This window comes from Tympanuchus pallidicinctus, unplaced genomic scaffold, assembly GCF_026119805.1.
Source record: "Tympanuchus pallidicinctus isolate F22 unplaced genomic scaffold, pur_lepc_1.0 scaffold11, whole genome shotgun sequence".
NCBI lineage: Eukaryota > Metazoa > Chordata > Aves > Galliformes > Phasianidae > Tympanuchus > Tympanuchus pallidicinctus.
Genome location: NW_026294627.1, coordinates 15,502,501 through 15,520,188, shown reverse-complemented (window position 1 = coordinate 15,520,188; position 17,688 = coordinate 15,502,501). Strand labels below are relative to the sequence as shown.

General features: G+C 39.8%; 1 protein-coding gene across 8 annotated transcripts in view; it reads left to right on the top strand.

Moving 5' to 3' along the window:
* MICU2 (mitochondrial calcium uptake 2) overlaps positions 1-16,656 on the top strand; it is a 131,334-nt gene extending 114,678 nt beyond the window's left edge. For all 8 annotated transcript variants that reach the window (XM_052671399.1, XM_052671400.1, XM_052671405.1 and 5 more), the window contains 5 exons: positions 5,240-5,337; positions 14,053-14,224; positions 14,505-14,613; positions 15,701-15,858; positions 16,165-16,656. In XM_052671399.1, coding sequence (XP_052527359.1) covers positions 5,240-5,337; positions 14,053-14,224; positions 14,505-14,613; positions 15,701-15,858; positions 16,165-16,269 — 642 coding nt within the window. In that variant the 3' untranslated portion in view covers positions 16,270-16,656. The remainder of the gene's footprint in view (positions 1-5,239; positions 5,338-14,052; positions 14,225-14,504; positions 14,614-15,700; positions 15,859-16,164) is intronic.
* The last annotated feature ends 1,032 nt before the right edge of the window (positions 16,657-17,688 follow it).

Here is a 17,688-nt window from a genome sequence, read left to right as displayed (position 1 = left end):
AACAGCTATGCTTTTATATTGCAGTAACATTCTGTAACAGGGCTACGGCGTATCTATGCAACACATCAAATTTTCAAAGGACACAGCCCAAAACTAAAATTGATGTCCCTCTCCAAACAGTGTCATAAATATTGTCACCTTTTACTTCGTTTATAGTGCACATTTCTTCTTGAACCATCTTATGCTACGTATATGTTTTGTATTAGCTAAATGACATTGAATTCTGTTGAACAGCTTTGGGATATGTTGAACCCTCGTTGTTTAAAAGAATCCCTCCAGGCAGGTAACCCCCTGAAAAGCCAAGCAGTGCTGCATCAAAATACCAAGCTATTAAAAAACTGCTGGGTCACTGCTTACCTCACAGACAAGGAAAATATTTTATTTTTCCACATGATCTGATGCCATTACATCCTCAAGAGAGATGGAGACACATCCCTTCTGGCAGTGTTCCACTAGTCCCATCTTCAGGTGAATGACCTTTAAAGATCCCTTCCAACTCAAATGATTCTGTGATTCTATGATTTTTCTAGACACCTATTATGCAAGTACATTACCTTGGACTTGGATAGTGAAAGTCTCTCCCACAAGAAATTCATCTGGAAGCCTGCTGTGGTCACAGCAGCATTGCTTTCTGTTTTACAGGCATGAGGCAAGGTTACCCCTTTCATCCCTGCTGTGTAACCTCATTCAGCTCTGCTCTCTGTGACAGCAACAGGGCCCAAGGAAATGGCATGGAGCTGCGTCAGGAGAGGGCAGCTGGGAGTGAGGGAAAGGGTCTGCAGCAGAAGGCGGTGGGCATGGAGCAGCCTGCCCAGGGCTGTGGGCACGGGAGTGTTTGGACAGCCTCTCAGACACAGGAACTGGATTTGGGGTGGTGCTGTGCAGAGCTGGGGTCGGACCCCATGATCCTTATGGATCCCAAAAAACAGCAATGTAGGCTCCACACAAGGGAGGGAGGGCACAGGTCTGGCCCAATACCTACACATCTATCAGCTGTAGCCCTGGCATCAGAGCAGGAAGAATCTAGTATAGTGTTGCTCTGCTTTACATAGTGCACTGGCTTATAAAATCAATTGGAATGAACTGGAAAAGCTGCATGTATGCAGGTCCAGTCGGCATACACACACTGCCTGTCAGGGAGGCAGTGGGATGGTGGGGTGGAGATGCAGGCTTTGCCTCAGAGGCCGCATTAACATTAATCGGAATAATGAGCTTCACAGAGCTTAATACCTCCTGAAGGGGTTCCTTGTGACAAATTCTCTGCTTTTTATGGAAATTAATATTTCTAAAGTATGACGTGGCAGGGAGGCAGGACCTGTACCCCTGCGAGGGCTGAGCCCAGCCACACAGAGGCGGCTTCCCCAGCACACCAGACAGGCCCTGTACAGCCAGGCTGGGTGCCCTCAGCCTGCTGGCAGCAAAGCAAGCCAGAACCCACTCTGATTTCTGTCATCGAGCATCTCCCACAAGATTGGCTTCCAGATTAGCATAATCTTATTTGGCTGGCAACCATTTTTATTCAGTGCCTCCTAAGGAACAGCAGCAGGCTTTGGAGTGAGGTGCTGCAAACTGAAGACATTCAAGAAGCTAGGTTTTCCTCCTTGCTAAGGCACTGATGCTATGGCATAGCCACTCCATGGCATCAGCTGTCATTAACAAACAGCCAACCCACAGATAATGGCAGCGTTCACTCCCAAGTGCTGAATATAAATTTCCTCATAAGTTAATGTCTGTTATATCTTCTGTACAAAAAGTGAAGTGCACAGCCTTACCTGCCTGTACCAGACCTGGTGTATTCTTGAACCCTACCAAGTGAGAATCTGAGAAAGCAAAGTGTTCGAAACTGCAGTATGGATTTACGTGATTAAAGCTGACGCATCCTAAAATGATGTGCTCATTCTGGAGCCCTCTTCAGGCCATCTGGGCTTTGCCAAAAAAAGGCTGCTTTTGGAGACCTGGATCCCCTAGTCTCACTCATTTGCCTGCTTTTAGTTGTTCTGGCTGGCTGTACCTGGTGGGATTCATATCATAATGGCTACGTCTTTAAAAACTGCTTCCTGAAGCTGAGTTGCAGGATATATTCCAACATCTTGGAGCTCTCTGAGTGACAGAAACCACAGTGCTCTTGAGCCATATTTGAGCAAAGCTGTTAGATTGAAGGCTGGATGGCTTGAGGAAGTGAGGCATGGCCTGAGGAAGTGACTAACTTAGCAACTGAAAAACAAGTAATAGTTCAGAGGAATGGACTGGGAAAAAAAAAATTGCAAGGTTTTAGTCTTAGTTTTAGAAAGATTTTGATCTTCACTAGCAGATAGAAATTAGTGACTCTCCTTTCTTTACCACCTCTTCAACCATTCTCTCACCTTCTATCTTAACAAAAAATTTTTTTTTTTTTAAATTAATCCAAAATGTATATTATTTTTACATTTTCTATGAAAACAAGATATTACACAGCAAATATCATCTCCCAGGATGTAAGTAAGATTAGGAACATACTACAGATTTTAATTGTGATGAATACTTTCATGCCTCAAGCAAATTCTACAATGGAAAGTGGTAAGAATCCAGAGACAGCGCGTCTATTAACATTTCAGATGAGTTTGAAAATCAGTTAGATACATTATTCTGAAAATATTGTCTTGCCATGTGATAAGTTTCTCCAGTGGCACTCGTTGCTACTTGCTGCAATGCCAGGTCCTAAATGTGAAAAGCTTGGTGGGAAGTTACAGGATTATGTAGGTTCGATATTAACAGTCTGTGTAACATAAAAAGGAAATACCTGATTGTGTTATCTGATTTCATTTTAAAATGATCTCTTGAATGATCAGTTGATGACATTTTTGAAGGTTTATAAGATGTTAAAATTACTCCAGGAACATGAGTTTAATGTTTCCAGTATGTACACATCTGCTCCTTAGTTCATATAGACTTGGGCAACATCAGAGATTGGTCTTTGGGATCCTCTGTCTGAGGCAATGGACCCAGGAGAATGTCTGAGCTCCCCAGATGAGACACGTGTCCATGCCCCATCAACATGCATACATCCAGATGAGAACATCACCATCCATTCTTCTTTCTGTGACTCATCTTTCTCTAAGGCATGAACCCAAAAAGGTGCTGAAGTGCAACCTGCAAAGGCTGAAGCCACCACACACACCTGAGTACAGTCAGTTTAGTTAGTGGCTCTGTAACTGAAAACTACCACTCTGATCCTTTTTGCAGCCACAAGGTTAGGTTAGCATTTCTTTCTCATTGCCAAGAGACATTCCAAACCTAAGTTGTTCTACCTAAGCTCGGGACGGTGAGGTGTTGAAAATATTAATAGAGCTCTCATTATCTTCTAACAAACATTTGTCATGTTGGTACTAATTTATGCAGTTCAGCAGCAAAAGCTCCTAATGATTCTGTGGGAAAAAATGAATTACGTACTAGCATGTACTTTAATAGCATTAACTTTAGTAAAAGCATTTCTTTTTCTGCAGTTTTACCCTTAAGCTGTAGTTTCTCTGGTCTCCTATTGCATATTCTCGTTTGAAGAAATGTGCTGCTTTGTAGTTTTAAAATACATTTAACTCTAACCAGTGTTTGGACATCTGCCAATTCCACTTTGGAATTTCAGCTGATAAAGAGGGTAGTGAACGAGTAGGTCCGTATTTGTTATAAATCCAGGGATAGGCTTTGTCGTCTTAGATAAGATGAGATGGGTATTGTTTGTATGTCTTCATCTGGCTTGTAGCTACAGGAACCTGAATAGAAGAAAATTATTTTTCTGTTGCAGATTTAGCTTTTAAGAGGTTGTCTTAAACTTTGTTTTTCAGATCGCTTTCAGTACAACACTGGTTTTAATACAGAGTTGTTAAATTGGAAGTATTAAATTCCATAATCACGAGCTTCGTTTTAAAAATAACATCAGAAATTTATTCCTTGTATTTTTCAAGTGCTCTTTGAACAAGCAAACAAAAAGCAGATTAGAATCTCACTGCAATGGGAAATGCATTGATTCTTTTCTGTTTCTTCTTAGAAAACTTTGCATTCCAACGCTAATAGTCAGGGGTTGACTTTCAAACAAGCATACACAAGCATTTGACTTTTGACTTTCAAAAAAGCCCGTACGAATGTTTATGCATCAGTCTTCACAGCAATCTGAACTGTTTAAACTTTAGAAGGATGGACCTCGTGGGTATTTAAATATTCTTTGCCTGCAGTTAAATGATAAAGTTCAAAAAGTACAGTTTGCTTGTGTCTTGAAAACTTTTTTTTCTAGATTCACTCATTCATGACTTGCATCACTGACATTTAGTGCATTGTGGTTTGCAGTGGAAATGAGGAATGTTACATTTTAACTATAACATAACTGTGTCCCGTATGCAGTAAGCATGAAACGCAGTGGACTAATGGGACTTGTTATTGATGATGCTGAAAGCTAAATAACCATTAGTATTAAATCTTATGAATAGACTCTTGTCTTTCATCTTACCTCTTCAACCAGATAAAAGACACAGAGGCTATTTAGATGTCATAAGAATAGTTTGTTGAAATCCCTCTGGACTTAAAAAAAAATCTCTCTTCATGTTTCCCAGTGTTTCGTTGCGTTCAAAGAAATGCCAGTACACTGGTGCTGAAAGAAGTAAAGGACAGAAACCCAGCATTATGTGTGGGTTTAGGCTTGTTAAAGATGCTGTTGAGTTGAAATAGCATGCATCGTTTTTCTGCAGAAATCTCTTTATCAGATTTTTAAGAACAGAACATTGAATAGCACTGAAGATTGGCAAGAAGCCTTCCGAGACCAAACTATAATAGAACACTGTGAATGTTTTTGTTTTTCTTGTTCCACTTTGTGAAGTCTCATAAATGTTCTTAAACGACTGTAACAAACTAGAAATGCCTAAGAACTTTCTTTTACAGAGATGTTACATTTATGTAAAGCCTCAGTTCACCTAAAGGTAAAGCCTTACAACACTTTATCTAGCAACCTTTTCCATTCTAATAATAAACTGTAACAGAGGTGGTTGTAAATTGTACTCAACTTTCATACAGAATATTTAGGAGCAGAATGTACATACACTGTTACCAGCTGATGTGGAAGAAATATTCAGCTTGGAGATTCTTGTGTGGTAGCTTTGGGAACAGTAATTTAATTACAAGCATCTCTTGTGAAATTGTACTTCCCATAAATACTTCCAGATTTGCAGTGAGTAGATAGCAATAATCATCAGGGATTTTTTTGTTTGTTTTATAGGAAGCCGAATTGGAAAGCTGTGGTGTTAATACCATGCTGCTGGTGCATTTCTTTGGAAAAGAAGGAAAGGAAAAACTTCGCTATTCTGAGTTTTTCAGGTATTTTTGCAGCCAGTCCTGTTTGTAACACCTCTGCTCTGCATTAACACTGGTATTAGCCTGACCCTATGCTGAGTTGGTTCAGAAAGTTAAATGGATAACCAGGTAGAAGACCATTTGTGGTTTTACATGATTGAAGTTCTGGTGTAGCTCCTTGGACCTATTGTCTGCAGGGAAATCGTGCTCAATTTTCTGCATCCTACCCTGATGAACTCAAAAGCAGCAAAAGGGCTGGAGGTCACAAGGGTTGAGATTACCATTCTTGGCAGCTGTGTGCTGCCAACACACAGCATACTGTAAGACAGTATGATTCATGAATATTGTTTTAGAACAGTGCTAATCAATTAAACTTTACTGAATTGAGATGTTCCCCATTACAGCTGTAATGTTACAATACAGGAAACATTTCTGCTTGCTTCAAATTCCAACTTCTGTTGAAATTTCAGTGGTACCTTTTTTCACCCTTTGAACTATTGCACTAGGGCAGTGCAGATACTTTGTGGCACTTGTGCTGGTACTTAAAATTGAGCCAGATGGTAAACAGGATCAGACGGAAGCTGTGGTGCGTTACCAAGTAGCCACTACTGCTGGAAAAGCATTTCTTGTAAGTCTGTTTCACTGCAAGTTTGAAAAACCAGAAGCTCAAATGAAGTTCTAAGACTGGAGTCATTCAGTGCACGCGTTACACGTGTCAGAAAAATGCTCTAATCCCTGTCCACATTACAGCATGAAGCTCTGCTGTGGTTGATTTCAACTCGAAAATCCAACTGGTATCAGGTGTTTGTGTTTTCACTGAAGGGTTCTTTCTTCCAGTGTTCCTTTAAATCAGTCATGATGACCATCAGTGACACAGCATCAACATTTAACTGGTTAAAACTCTCTGTTACTTGGGAGATCAATTTCTACTTTTAGTATGAAGCCAGGACACATCTCGTTACGTGAATGTTGGGCCAGAAGCCAAATGCACACTTTGAAATAAATGGAAGTTAAATGCCTGTACATCTCTGTGATTCTTGACTTGCATTTTGAACACAACATCAAGAGAAGATTATCTACATTAGTATTACTTCTACAAAAATAATTGGACATTTACAGACTGTGGAAACAAATTGGGATAATTGTTTACTTGAATTTTTGTTCAGAATCGGGGAATCTGTGCCAGCCCCCTTAAAAAATGGATGTTGTTTCAGTCAGTAAAGGTTTGAGGGAAGCCAGAGTGAAAAAGGAAGACAATTTTCTTAACTCTAAAGAGCGTTCCACTCTACTGGCTCGAGTACATACCAGTCTTCAAATAAACAGCCTTTCTCTTTTGAAGACCTCCTACTCAATAGGAATCTGAGTAAAATAAGTTTAAGATGCCAGCAGCTCCCTTCTGTATAAATAGCATAGATTCTCTCAATGAAATAAAAGGCAGAGAGCACCAGTAAAAGGTTGTGTTTGCATATACAGTGTAAACTGAAATGCCTTGGCTTTTAGATAAAATCCCATGCTGACCCAATGAGGCATGACATTGATGAAGCTATGTACCGAGTACGATCAGAACGTATGGGTTAAAGACCTTTGCCTACCACACAGATAGAAGCCTGTAATCAAAATCAGACTCCCACATCTTGCTCTTAAAATCTGTGGGATAAGTGTAAGGTTTAATGCAGGTAATTTTTCAACAGTGGCAGTTATTTTTCATAGAGTTGGAATGAGCCTCTTTATCACTGTGTAGACACTCCATCTCAGTTGCAACATGACAGTGAAGTTTGTTTAACACACAGAAAGGTGAATAAAAGAATCAGTGTCTTTTTAACCTGTGTGAAGATATCACTTTTCACGTGATTTTATTTGCAAGTAAATCAAGCACATCACTTCTAGGTTCCTATTGTTCAGAGAAAATGTGATTTCTATCTGATGGCCTCTCATAACATTTTACCTTACGCGGGCAGCTATTGTTGGCTGTTTGATCAAAGTGCCACTCTGTTTTTACAAGAGATGACTGATGAGCTGTACAGACACAGATCATTGTCAAAAGAAGAAAAGAATGGTGGTAAATGCTTTTATCGTTTTCCAGGTTGTTGCCTAGAAAGCTTTTCCATTGATCAGTGTAGCACCTAGCGGAACGTAGAGGTGATTAGATTTGATTAGGACACACTAAAACGTGTCACATTAGTTAAATACACAGATATTACTGCATTACAGAGCCATACAGGCTTGAAACTTTTTTTTTTAAAAAAAAAAAAAGGAATGCCTTCTTAGTGAAATTTCACTTTACTTGTATGGGAATTCAGAAATCTGAGACTGATGTTCTCACCTCATTACTTACAGATATTTTCCTCATGCTTCTACTTTGCAGTTGGGCTGACTTAAAAATCTTTTTGGAAGTGCAGCCATCTGTATCTGCACCAATGATGTCCGACCCTTTTAGTCTGCAGCCCAAACACTTTAAAAATGTCAGACAGCCACAGTATCAGGGCACTTCATTTGCCTTGTTCTCCTTTGCATTCAGATGACACAAAGAAAATGGAAACTGTCTGTGTCTCTTGAGTCAGTGTGAAGCTGAAGTAAGCCAGTCCTTGTGCCTCCTCCCTTCCTACAGCCTCAAACACAGGAGGCAAATGGGTTATAGGGAGGGAACGTGGTTGATCATTCCATTCTCCATCTCCCTGCAGCTGCTGTATGTATAGGGGTCCCCTTGTGTGTATTCCCTACCTATGATTTCTAAAGAAATCAGACTGCTTTTTACTGGACAAGAACAAGACCATGAAACAATATCAGATCATTTCTCAGCTTATTCTTGTTCTGTTGTGAAAGCAGAAGTAAAGAAGTAATCCACAAATAGTAAGAATCCATGTAGAAGCAATTCCATATATATTTTATGACACCAGTTAAGCTCTTTCTCACTATTGTACAGAACGTAGTCAAAACAGCAACCAAAGCTGCTCCTTTCCATCCTCCATGGTGGGATTTCCACTTCTGCAGCTTCTGCTGGAACCACAGACAAGTTGAGGAGGCTGTCAAGGCAGCGCATCCTCCTGTGCCATTCACGTAGTAACAGGATGGTCTCAGAGCTCTTAAGACATGACCCAAGGAACACGTGTGCAGCCCCAGACTGCAGCACGATTTCTTGCCAGTTGTCTTGTCCTTAACATCACCATTCACATCTTCAAAACAGTTTTTTTTTCACTGGCAAAAGGTAGAAAACATTAATCAAATTTATTTTGTAGAGTGCTTATGTAAATCACTATCAGAAGTGGTGCCTCAAAGCCAGGTGCAATTGGAATGTTTATTGTCCTGTGTCAGTTTAAGAAGATATAAAAAAACACACAACAAGCTCATTGTATGTGTGTATATACACATATAGATATAACAAAGAAGGGTAAATTAAATACAAGAAGCTGTAACTCAGAAATGTGAATAAATTTCTGTCTCAGGTGACCACCACTTCGTTTTTACAACAGTATCATCTTCTAATACCTGCCCTCATCTTAGAGATTGTCACACTTCAAACATAAAGCCAGAAATCCACTGAAATTCCAGGCTTTTTTTTTTTTCATTCTCATGCCTGGCAGTTTCCCTGGAATTTTTGAGACAGAAACTATTTTTTGTACTTTTCCTCCAAAACTTTTTCAGTTGTGCTTTAAATTCAGCTATGTAGTGTGTGGGGGTTTTATTATTATTATTATTATGAGTAGAAGGCTATTTAGTTTTCTGGGTTTAGCACATATTTCTTCTTGACAGCCACTGTGGTGTTTTGTTATGTTTTTTTCTAAAAGTCCCTTGCTGATCTTGTTTAAGTATGTCTAATCCCAAATAAAAGAGGAGACAGTAATTCACTCCCTAGACAGTTTATGACTGCTATGACTTTTTTCCTGTAATCTGTCCCCAAGCAAGCTTAAATCTCTCACAATCTCCTTCAAGGGTGAAAAAAAAAAAAAAAAGGAATAAGTGAGAGAGTATGGAAAAAATATTAAAAAATACTTCTAATTGATTCTGGGAGGAGAAATGAAAAATTACTTTCCAGTATGGTTAAACAATGATCATAATTTAATCGTATAAGAAAAAATAAATCCTGTTAGTTTTCTGTCCTGATTTGTTGCTTTCAGACTTCTCATCAATTAATTGAAGTTCACACCTCTTTATTCATTTTTTTCTTCTCTAGCTCAGAGGTCACCAGTTGTACAACCATGCACAAAACACTGCCTTTCATTTACTTGCCCTGTTTCTCTTTCTCTTGGTATTTTCAAACTCCTTGGTACATTCATTTAAGAAACCAAAATATATACACTAAACCACACTGATAGAACTGAAATTCGTTTGGTGCTCTTTCTGTGTTCGTGCCAAGGCACACAGGCAGGATTTCAAGTAGCATCATCAACCAGTGATGTTTTTGCTGTGGTGACAATTTGCCCATTTCCAGTGATTTTCATCTAGAGATTTGGAAGTGCAGTTATGATTGCCTTTTTCTGTGTCCCTGTACCTACACTTCTATCTGTCTATAGACCCCAAATTCACTTAGAGATGACATACAAGCAGGATCAGACTGAGAAAAGAAAAGGGATAAGAACAAAATCTGGCTTCTGGTTCTATATTCCTATTGTAAGTGAATCTGAGCATTTCCCAAATATTTAGTAGTGAGGCTGAGAAGAATCCCCATTTCTTCCTTTTCTGTATACTTATCAGACAAATAGCTTGATTTGTTTCCACAAAGTGCTTATAGATGAACGTGATTAGTTTGATTATGTTTGGTTTGGAAACACTGAGGACACTAAATCAATGGGAGTTTTGCCTGTAATTCTGACAACACTGAGATTGATTAACTGCTTCAGCACTTGCTAAGCTGAGTTTGCAAGCATGTATGTAAGTGGTCTGTGAAGGTTAGTGGTCAAGTCCTTATTAGGTTTTCCATATTCTCTTCTGGAAAGTCATGTTTGCCAAAAGGCAGCCTTGCAGCTGTTATTAGCAGTCATTTGCTGCAGAGATGATTATCGAGTCTCCAGCAGGACTGCAGTGTCTGAAGAGAAGCCAAAGCAGAGTAGAAATGCTGGAGTGATGTATTCACCTCTGTCTTAGTTGTCAAGTTTCCTTCCTACAAACCTGTATATCACAAGCACTGGTCGGTTCTGTATTAGAGTACTGAAGCTCTGTACAGACTTTGAATTCAGATCAAAAAGTATAGGAAGGAAAACATTCCCTAAACTTTCCTTTTGTGTTTCATTCTCTATTTCATGTGCCATAAGGAAGCTAGCACTTCATTGCAACATCTCAGGTTGGAGAAAGAATAGCTGCATTCCTGAGGTTCCGCACTTTTCACTTCTATTAAAGCTGAGTTGCCAAAAAGTCCTAAGAGACTCCCTCTTGCTATGGGTTTGTAAAGCATGTTACAAAATGGGGGCTAACTTCTGATAAGGCTTCTGGATGCTGTTGTAACATAAAACAGGCTGTCTTAAAGAAAGTACTGTCTGCTCCCAGCCTTTTCTCCATCTTACAAATTTGTGATTGATCTTTTCTTTTTGTTATTTGGAAACTCAGGAGTTGCTTTTATCCTTAAGCTGCAGTGCAAGAGCATTTCCAGTGCAGTTATTCTTGAATTGTAGAACACATCTAATATGCAAATCCCATTCCCACAGCTGAATTTTGTCTTTTGCCATTGACTTTAGGAGAGCAGGAATTCCATTAGTATGCTTGTTTTTCCTAATATATGAAGAAATTGTGAAGGAATTTCTAACTGAAAATTGTCACACTGTGATCCAGAAGATAAAGAATCAAGTATCCCTAGTGGTGTTGCGGCATAAAACTATCAGGTTTTACTTCCTAACCAGAAAGCTATTTTTAATAACTTCTAATAACTTTCTTTTTAAAAAACTCATTAGGATTTTTAACTCTCACATCTGGGAATAACAGTGACCTAGAATGCTGATGTGATGATTCATGGTATTTTAATTTTTGTAATATGGGAATCTATCAGATATAAATTTTACATTACGTATTTCAGCTGCTGAATTTGGTATGGCAGGAAATCTTCCCACTCTAGCTTGCCAGGAGCAAGCCTACGTGTTGAAATGCAGGATCCATTAATTTTTTTCATACCTAAAGAAGTAATTCCTGCTCTCCTCCCCACTCTAAGTACGATGCATGGCTGTTGTGCAACCATCAGTGTGCAGTGACATTGCCTGGAAGCAACTGGAGAGGACAAGATTCCAGGCTTGAGAAAAGGCAGCAGAAACCATGGAAAGATTCAATGCCTCATTCCCTATGAGACGGAAGCAGAATCAAGCATATGTCAGAAATGCTAGAGCCAAATGCTTCCCTTTCCTTTTTGGTTCCCTTGCACCATTCAGCTGGCTGATGTATGCAGATCACTGGCTCCTTCCTCGGCATATAGAAATGCTTGGTCACCCAGTGCTGCCCTGTCAGGGTACAGCCCTGGGTGGATCACTGAGAGATTTGTGCTTAAGTGAAACCTGCAAATGCAATATTTAGACATGATGGAGGAACATGTCATTTGTCATCACCTGGCTACTGACCAGCTAATGACAGAGAGGCGGCTCTCCAAAATGAAGAGCTTATCCTATCGAGGACAGACCTTACACCTATCACAAGATGTATTTTACTTCCACAGAGTAAAAGCCAAGAAAATAAAACACCAAATTACACCCTGTCTTTTTTTCCTACATTCATGGCTTAAACGTATTTCTGAAAGCAACCTTATTTTCAGCAGCTTCTCCTCCCCCAGACCAGGCATTCCATCAACTGCAGTCAAAGATGTGGTTACTGCTCTGCATGACCTGTGCTGTCTTCCAGCCATACGTGAGCCACACATCCCAGATACTGCACTCTCACTTCTGCTGGGCACTCCCAAAACGCAGCAAAGCTCTGTTAGGTTGCCTGCATGGCTTTGGTCTGCAAGGCCTGTTCTGCCCAACTGCTCAGCACAGGCAGACATGGGTGTTTAAAAAAAAGAGGTCTCAGGATCACAGCCTTCAAAACAGTGCAGCCAGCTTTTGAAAGGCTGTTAAGGCAATGGTACTCTGAGTACCCCAGCCAAGAAAACCTGCCTGCTGTAATGCTGTCCATGGGGGGGAGGGGGGGGGAGGGGGCACCTCTGCTGTGCAGGGGCCTTGAAACTACCTTCACTGGACCACAGTGTATAAAATGTGGGAGCATAGCACACACATACTCAGTATTACAGTAATAGAACTCCAGCCTGAATCTTAAATTTCCTCTCAGTGTCAGGCTTTCCATCACCTGTGTGTCCTGAGCAGTGAAGCATTTGTTGGCCCTTTATTTGCATGTGCAGCTCTAATTATTAGAGAAGAAAATACAAGAGAGAGCTTATGCTGCAGCAGCAGCCTTCAGCTAACCCCTTATAGACTTCACAGAGCTTCAAGCTACTAATTGTCCGAGTGATCTCATTAAAGAACTAAAGATAGCTGTGCAGGCTAAAATGCTTTAATTTCAGGGAAAATAATTCAAATCCAGTGAGGCCATGCAAACACTGACAAGCAAATGAGGCTCTGCTGCTCTTTGCTGCCCAGACCCTTAGCTGTCTTCTCCAACTAATTGCTTTGTCCCAATATAGAAGTATTTCATTCCCTCCTGTCAGTAAATTTTGCAACTCAATTAAGCAGGGTTCTTTTGATGTAATGAAAAGATTCTGGCAAGTCTAGTTGTGTTTTTAACCTCTATATTCACAGGGGGAAAAAAAATTGTACACAGCCCATCTCTAAATGGCTCATATACCACTGGTTTTCTCTATCTTGAAGTTCATATCAGTCCCTCCACCCCAGAAAATGATAAATGGCTATGTGGGCCAAAATGGGGAAATTTAAAGCTACTGCTCTGCTTGTGGTTCCAGCTTCTGGAGGGTAGTGGAGTGAAGGGTGGTGAGGTGCTGGCATGGGTTGCCCAGAGAGGTGATGGGTGCCTCAACCCTGGAGACACTCGAGATCAGGCTGGACAGGGCTCTGAACACCTGATGGAGCTGCAGGTGTCCCTGCTCATGACAGGGAGTTGTATCAGATGGCCTCTAAGAGTCGCTTCCAACTCAAACGGTTCTGTGATTCTGTACCCTCACATTAGTACTTGATTCTTGTGCTGCTTTAGTTTTTCTCCCTAAAGAATGAGTGCCTTCTAAAACCGCTGATGTTCACAGCCTCCTTTTTCAGACAACTCTTTCCTGAAATACCTGCAACATCATTTTCTGTGCTCTTCCAAACCGTCTGCATGCCATCTGTAGTCCCAGCGAACCCATTCTCTCAGTATTAAAGAACAAATTTGCCAAGCTTCTCTTCTGCCATCTGAGGCTTTGCAGTCTTTGAGGCTTTTAGTTGTCCTTTCATGTAGCGATGATTTCAAGGTTCCTCTTTTCTTTCACCTTTGTAATAGTTGGGGCCTCTTCTTTGGAGGTGTTTTCCAACCTTAAATTCCTCTCTTATTAATATGAAATTTCATAAAGAACACATCGAGCCTTTAGCTGCCGTGTCCTTTTCCACTCATTCATTACAACACTGCCTCATCCATCATTTTAACTCATTATCTGCACCTTTTCAAACATTTCTTTCTCACGTGAAAACTATGGACGATCTCTGCATGCTGTCTTAGCGTGGGCTTAGGGAGCGCCCTGCTGGTGTCCCTGCTGAAATGCAGCCCTGGGAACAAGTCAGCTCCCAGGCTGTATCTGCGGCCAGCTGGTGGTGTCTAATGCATATTCACTATTTGTTCTCACAGGTTCATGGAAAATTTGCAAACAGAAGTGCAAGAAATGGAATTCATACAGTTTTCCAAGGGATTGAATGTCATGAGAAAGGAGGACTTTGCAGAATGGCTACTGTATTTCACTGACGAGGAAAATAATGAAATTTACTGGCAAAACGTGAAAGACAGATTTGAAGCAGGAGAGGTTGGTACCTGGAGTGTGCTTTGTTTTGCTTCCTTGTTTCTGCATACAGGTTTTCATGTGAATGCAAGTATCTAAAAATAAAACCAGTTTCCAAATCAATTATGGCAGCTCTTGATTTTTATGCAAATAAGAACCATGACAATTTATTAACTGAGAAATACAAGTATTGAGAACAAGTGTTCACATCCAAATGTTAAGTCCATTGGATTTAACAAAATAGATTTACTTTGCTTTTGAAAGTACTATCCAGTATATATCATCTAATTCTTTGATACTCTAGAATATCAGTCTGGAGGAATTCAAGACTTTCTGCAAGTTTACAAACAACTTAGAAGACTTTTCTATTGCCATGCAGATGTTCACTGTAGCCAACCGTCCCGTTAAGCGAGGTGAGTGCTCCACAGCTTCACATCTGTATTTTTAAAAAAGAAAAGATGCACTTTTCTTACAGAATTTTGTGCAGTGCTACACAATCATGCCTATGAAAAACAAGTAAGGTATTTTTCAAACCAAAGAACTGAGGGAGTTGTGCCTTTCACATATAACAGACATTTAGGAGCAATGCGGCAACATTTTTGTGGAAATACAAGTGTCTTTTGTTGTGATTCTGACGTTGTTACATACTTGTGATACTTGAAAAACAGATCTCCTGAGTTATCTGAAAACAGTAACAAAAGTTCCTGAGAAGGGTTGTTGAGACATTAACATTCGTTTAGATGCATAATTGGTTGGCTCACTTGAAACTGAACAGTGTGTCATGGCAAGATCCTTCTCCTTTTCTTTGTGTTCTACTCACAAAGGTGCAGTGCCATGTCTTGATTTATACTTAACATAAGGAGCTGAAACAGTTAACATCTTTTTGAAGACAAAGTTAGGACTGTATATAATGTATGTTGGGACCTTTTTAAGTTGTGGTATATCCTTTTTCAGGAGGATTTTCTACTCAATTATATTTAAATGAAATGTAGAAGAATCAACTGCATTTACAGAGAAATTATTGAAAGAGGCAAAGATGAGTGATGGAGTGCTCTTTTTTCTAGTAAGCTTCAGAACTAAGCATATTTATATAATTAGTTATAAACATCATTTGCTATGAAATCAGAAGCACAACATTGCTGTATTTATCACTTAGTGGAGATAACTTGCTGTAATAATCTACAGTGCTACTCTAATATAGTAACCTTCACTTCCTCCTTGAAACTCAGACATCTGTGATGCCTTCAAAAATGCATACCATTCATGTGGCAGAATGTGCTTGCAGTGATAATCTACAACGATTTCCCTCTTGTTATCTTCTGTTTTATGACAATCCCATACATTTTCTTATTTTACTTGAGGCAAAACTCCAAATTCTTTACACCACAAAATATTCTAACTAGAGGACATTGCAAGATCTACAGAATGCTGCAATGTGTGTGCTTTGCAGTGCCTTTCAATGTTCAGTAATGTAATGATGTCGTATTCTGTCTTCACTAGCTGAGTTCAAGAGAGCAGTGAAGGTGGCGACAGGACAGGAGCTCTCAGATAATATTCTGGATACCATCTTCAAGATTTTTGATCTCGATGGAGATGACTGCCTCAGCCACAGCGAGTTCCTCGGTGTCCTGAAGAAGCGAATTCATCGAGGTTTGAGGGTGAGAAGCTGATGGCATCTATTCTTCCCATTAACATACTTGCTTCTGAATACCACAGATTATTCTTACAACTGTCTTATTAATGTTTGTAGAAACACAAGTAGAGATAGTGAATGGAAAGAAATTATATTTTAAATTGAAGACTCCTTACTGCTTATGAATCTGGGAGGAGTGCTGCCATCATTGGTAATATACATCTGAACTATGGGAGCAGCAGCATTGCTCTACATATTATATTTATAACACAGTCTGCAATTAAGAGTCTTTTTTGTGTAAATGTTAAACATGCTCTAATTTTATTAACAGGTACCACAACAGCAAGGCATTCAAGGGTACTGGAAGTGCGTGAAAAGGGAAAGCATTAAAGGAGCAAAAGAATTGTGGAAGCAAAGTGGGAAAAGTCCTTTTTAAAAGTGTCCATTATTGCTGGTTTGCTGTAAATGTTGTGTAGGGTTTTTTTTGTCTGTCCTGTTTACATAAAAGCTGAATCAAAAATACTTTTTTTTACTACAGCTGAGCTAAATTAACCCAATATCTAATGCAAAAAAAAAAAAAAAAAAAAAAAAAAAATTATATCGTTCTAGTGTAATCAGTTGGGTTTACAGAATTGTTATCATGTTTGACCTCCCTACAGAAATACTCTTGTTCTAGGGAATAATGCTATTTATTTTTTTGTGGAGTCTGACCCTGCACTGTGACCTCTGGGATGCATAGGATTTAATAGTGGCCACTGGCTGGAACAATCCAACAGTATCATCTCCTGGTGGAAGAATGGCCATCATCTCATCCGGCCACTGACAAAGACAGGGGTCCAAAAAGGGAAACCATTTGCACAGTCCATGCAAGTCAAGGTACCTGCATCAAAAACGAAATCTCACGTGGCTTGTGCCCCCATTACTGTGAGCTGGTTGTTGCTAGTTCCTGGCAGATGGTTCCACCAGGTCCAGGGTAGATGTCTGCTTTGTCTGCTTTTGTTGATAATAGCTTTAAACTGGAAATATAAGGCTGCTAATGCAGGCTTTAAAAGTTACATGTTGATCTATGAATGTGTATTGAGACTCTCAGACCTCTTCAACAAACAGTATAAACAAGAAGGAAAAATCCTCATCCTCATTCTATCATAAGCAGTGATTACACCTTGATTTGTAAATGTTTTGCTTAATTGTAATGCAGAAGATAAATGTGTAACAAATATTTACTTTGTGTTAGTAACAATTATGACAGGGAATGCTGCAGTATCTCAGGAACTCAATGTTATAACAAGCGTTGGCAGGAATAATAGACCCAACAAAAAGTAAACAAATTGTTTAATTGCAAAGCTAGACAATTAATTGCAAATCCAAATTGCAAAGCTAGACATAAGATGTCAAACAATAAAACAAAAAGAAGGTAAAAATTAACATGAATGTTTTTCAGCCATATCACAGTGTGCTTCTCTGTATACACACATATGCATGGTACATGAGTTTTTTTCTTACAGACTCAAGAGCCTGTAGTCACAGGTCCGGATCACTGGTTGGTCACTGCATATAGGAGACAGACTTTAACACACAGAGCTGTCTGCATTGTCTGTTTTGTCCAGGCTGGGGTAAAGGCCTGACTTTTCAAGACAGGTTTGTTCTAACAGACTCAAAAAAACGAACTGGGTAAAACAACTGAGAAATCTCACCACTGCAGATCCCACCTAAGGAGGGTTACAGGTAAGATATTTGGTATGTCAGTGGCCATCAGGCAAGCTAGCGCTAAGGAAGAGTCCTCCCAGGTCTCAGCACTCTAGAGAGAAGCAAGCAAAGCAGCAGCATGCAACCACCTGCTACTCCTCCCTGTGCA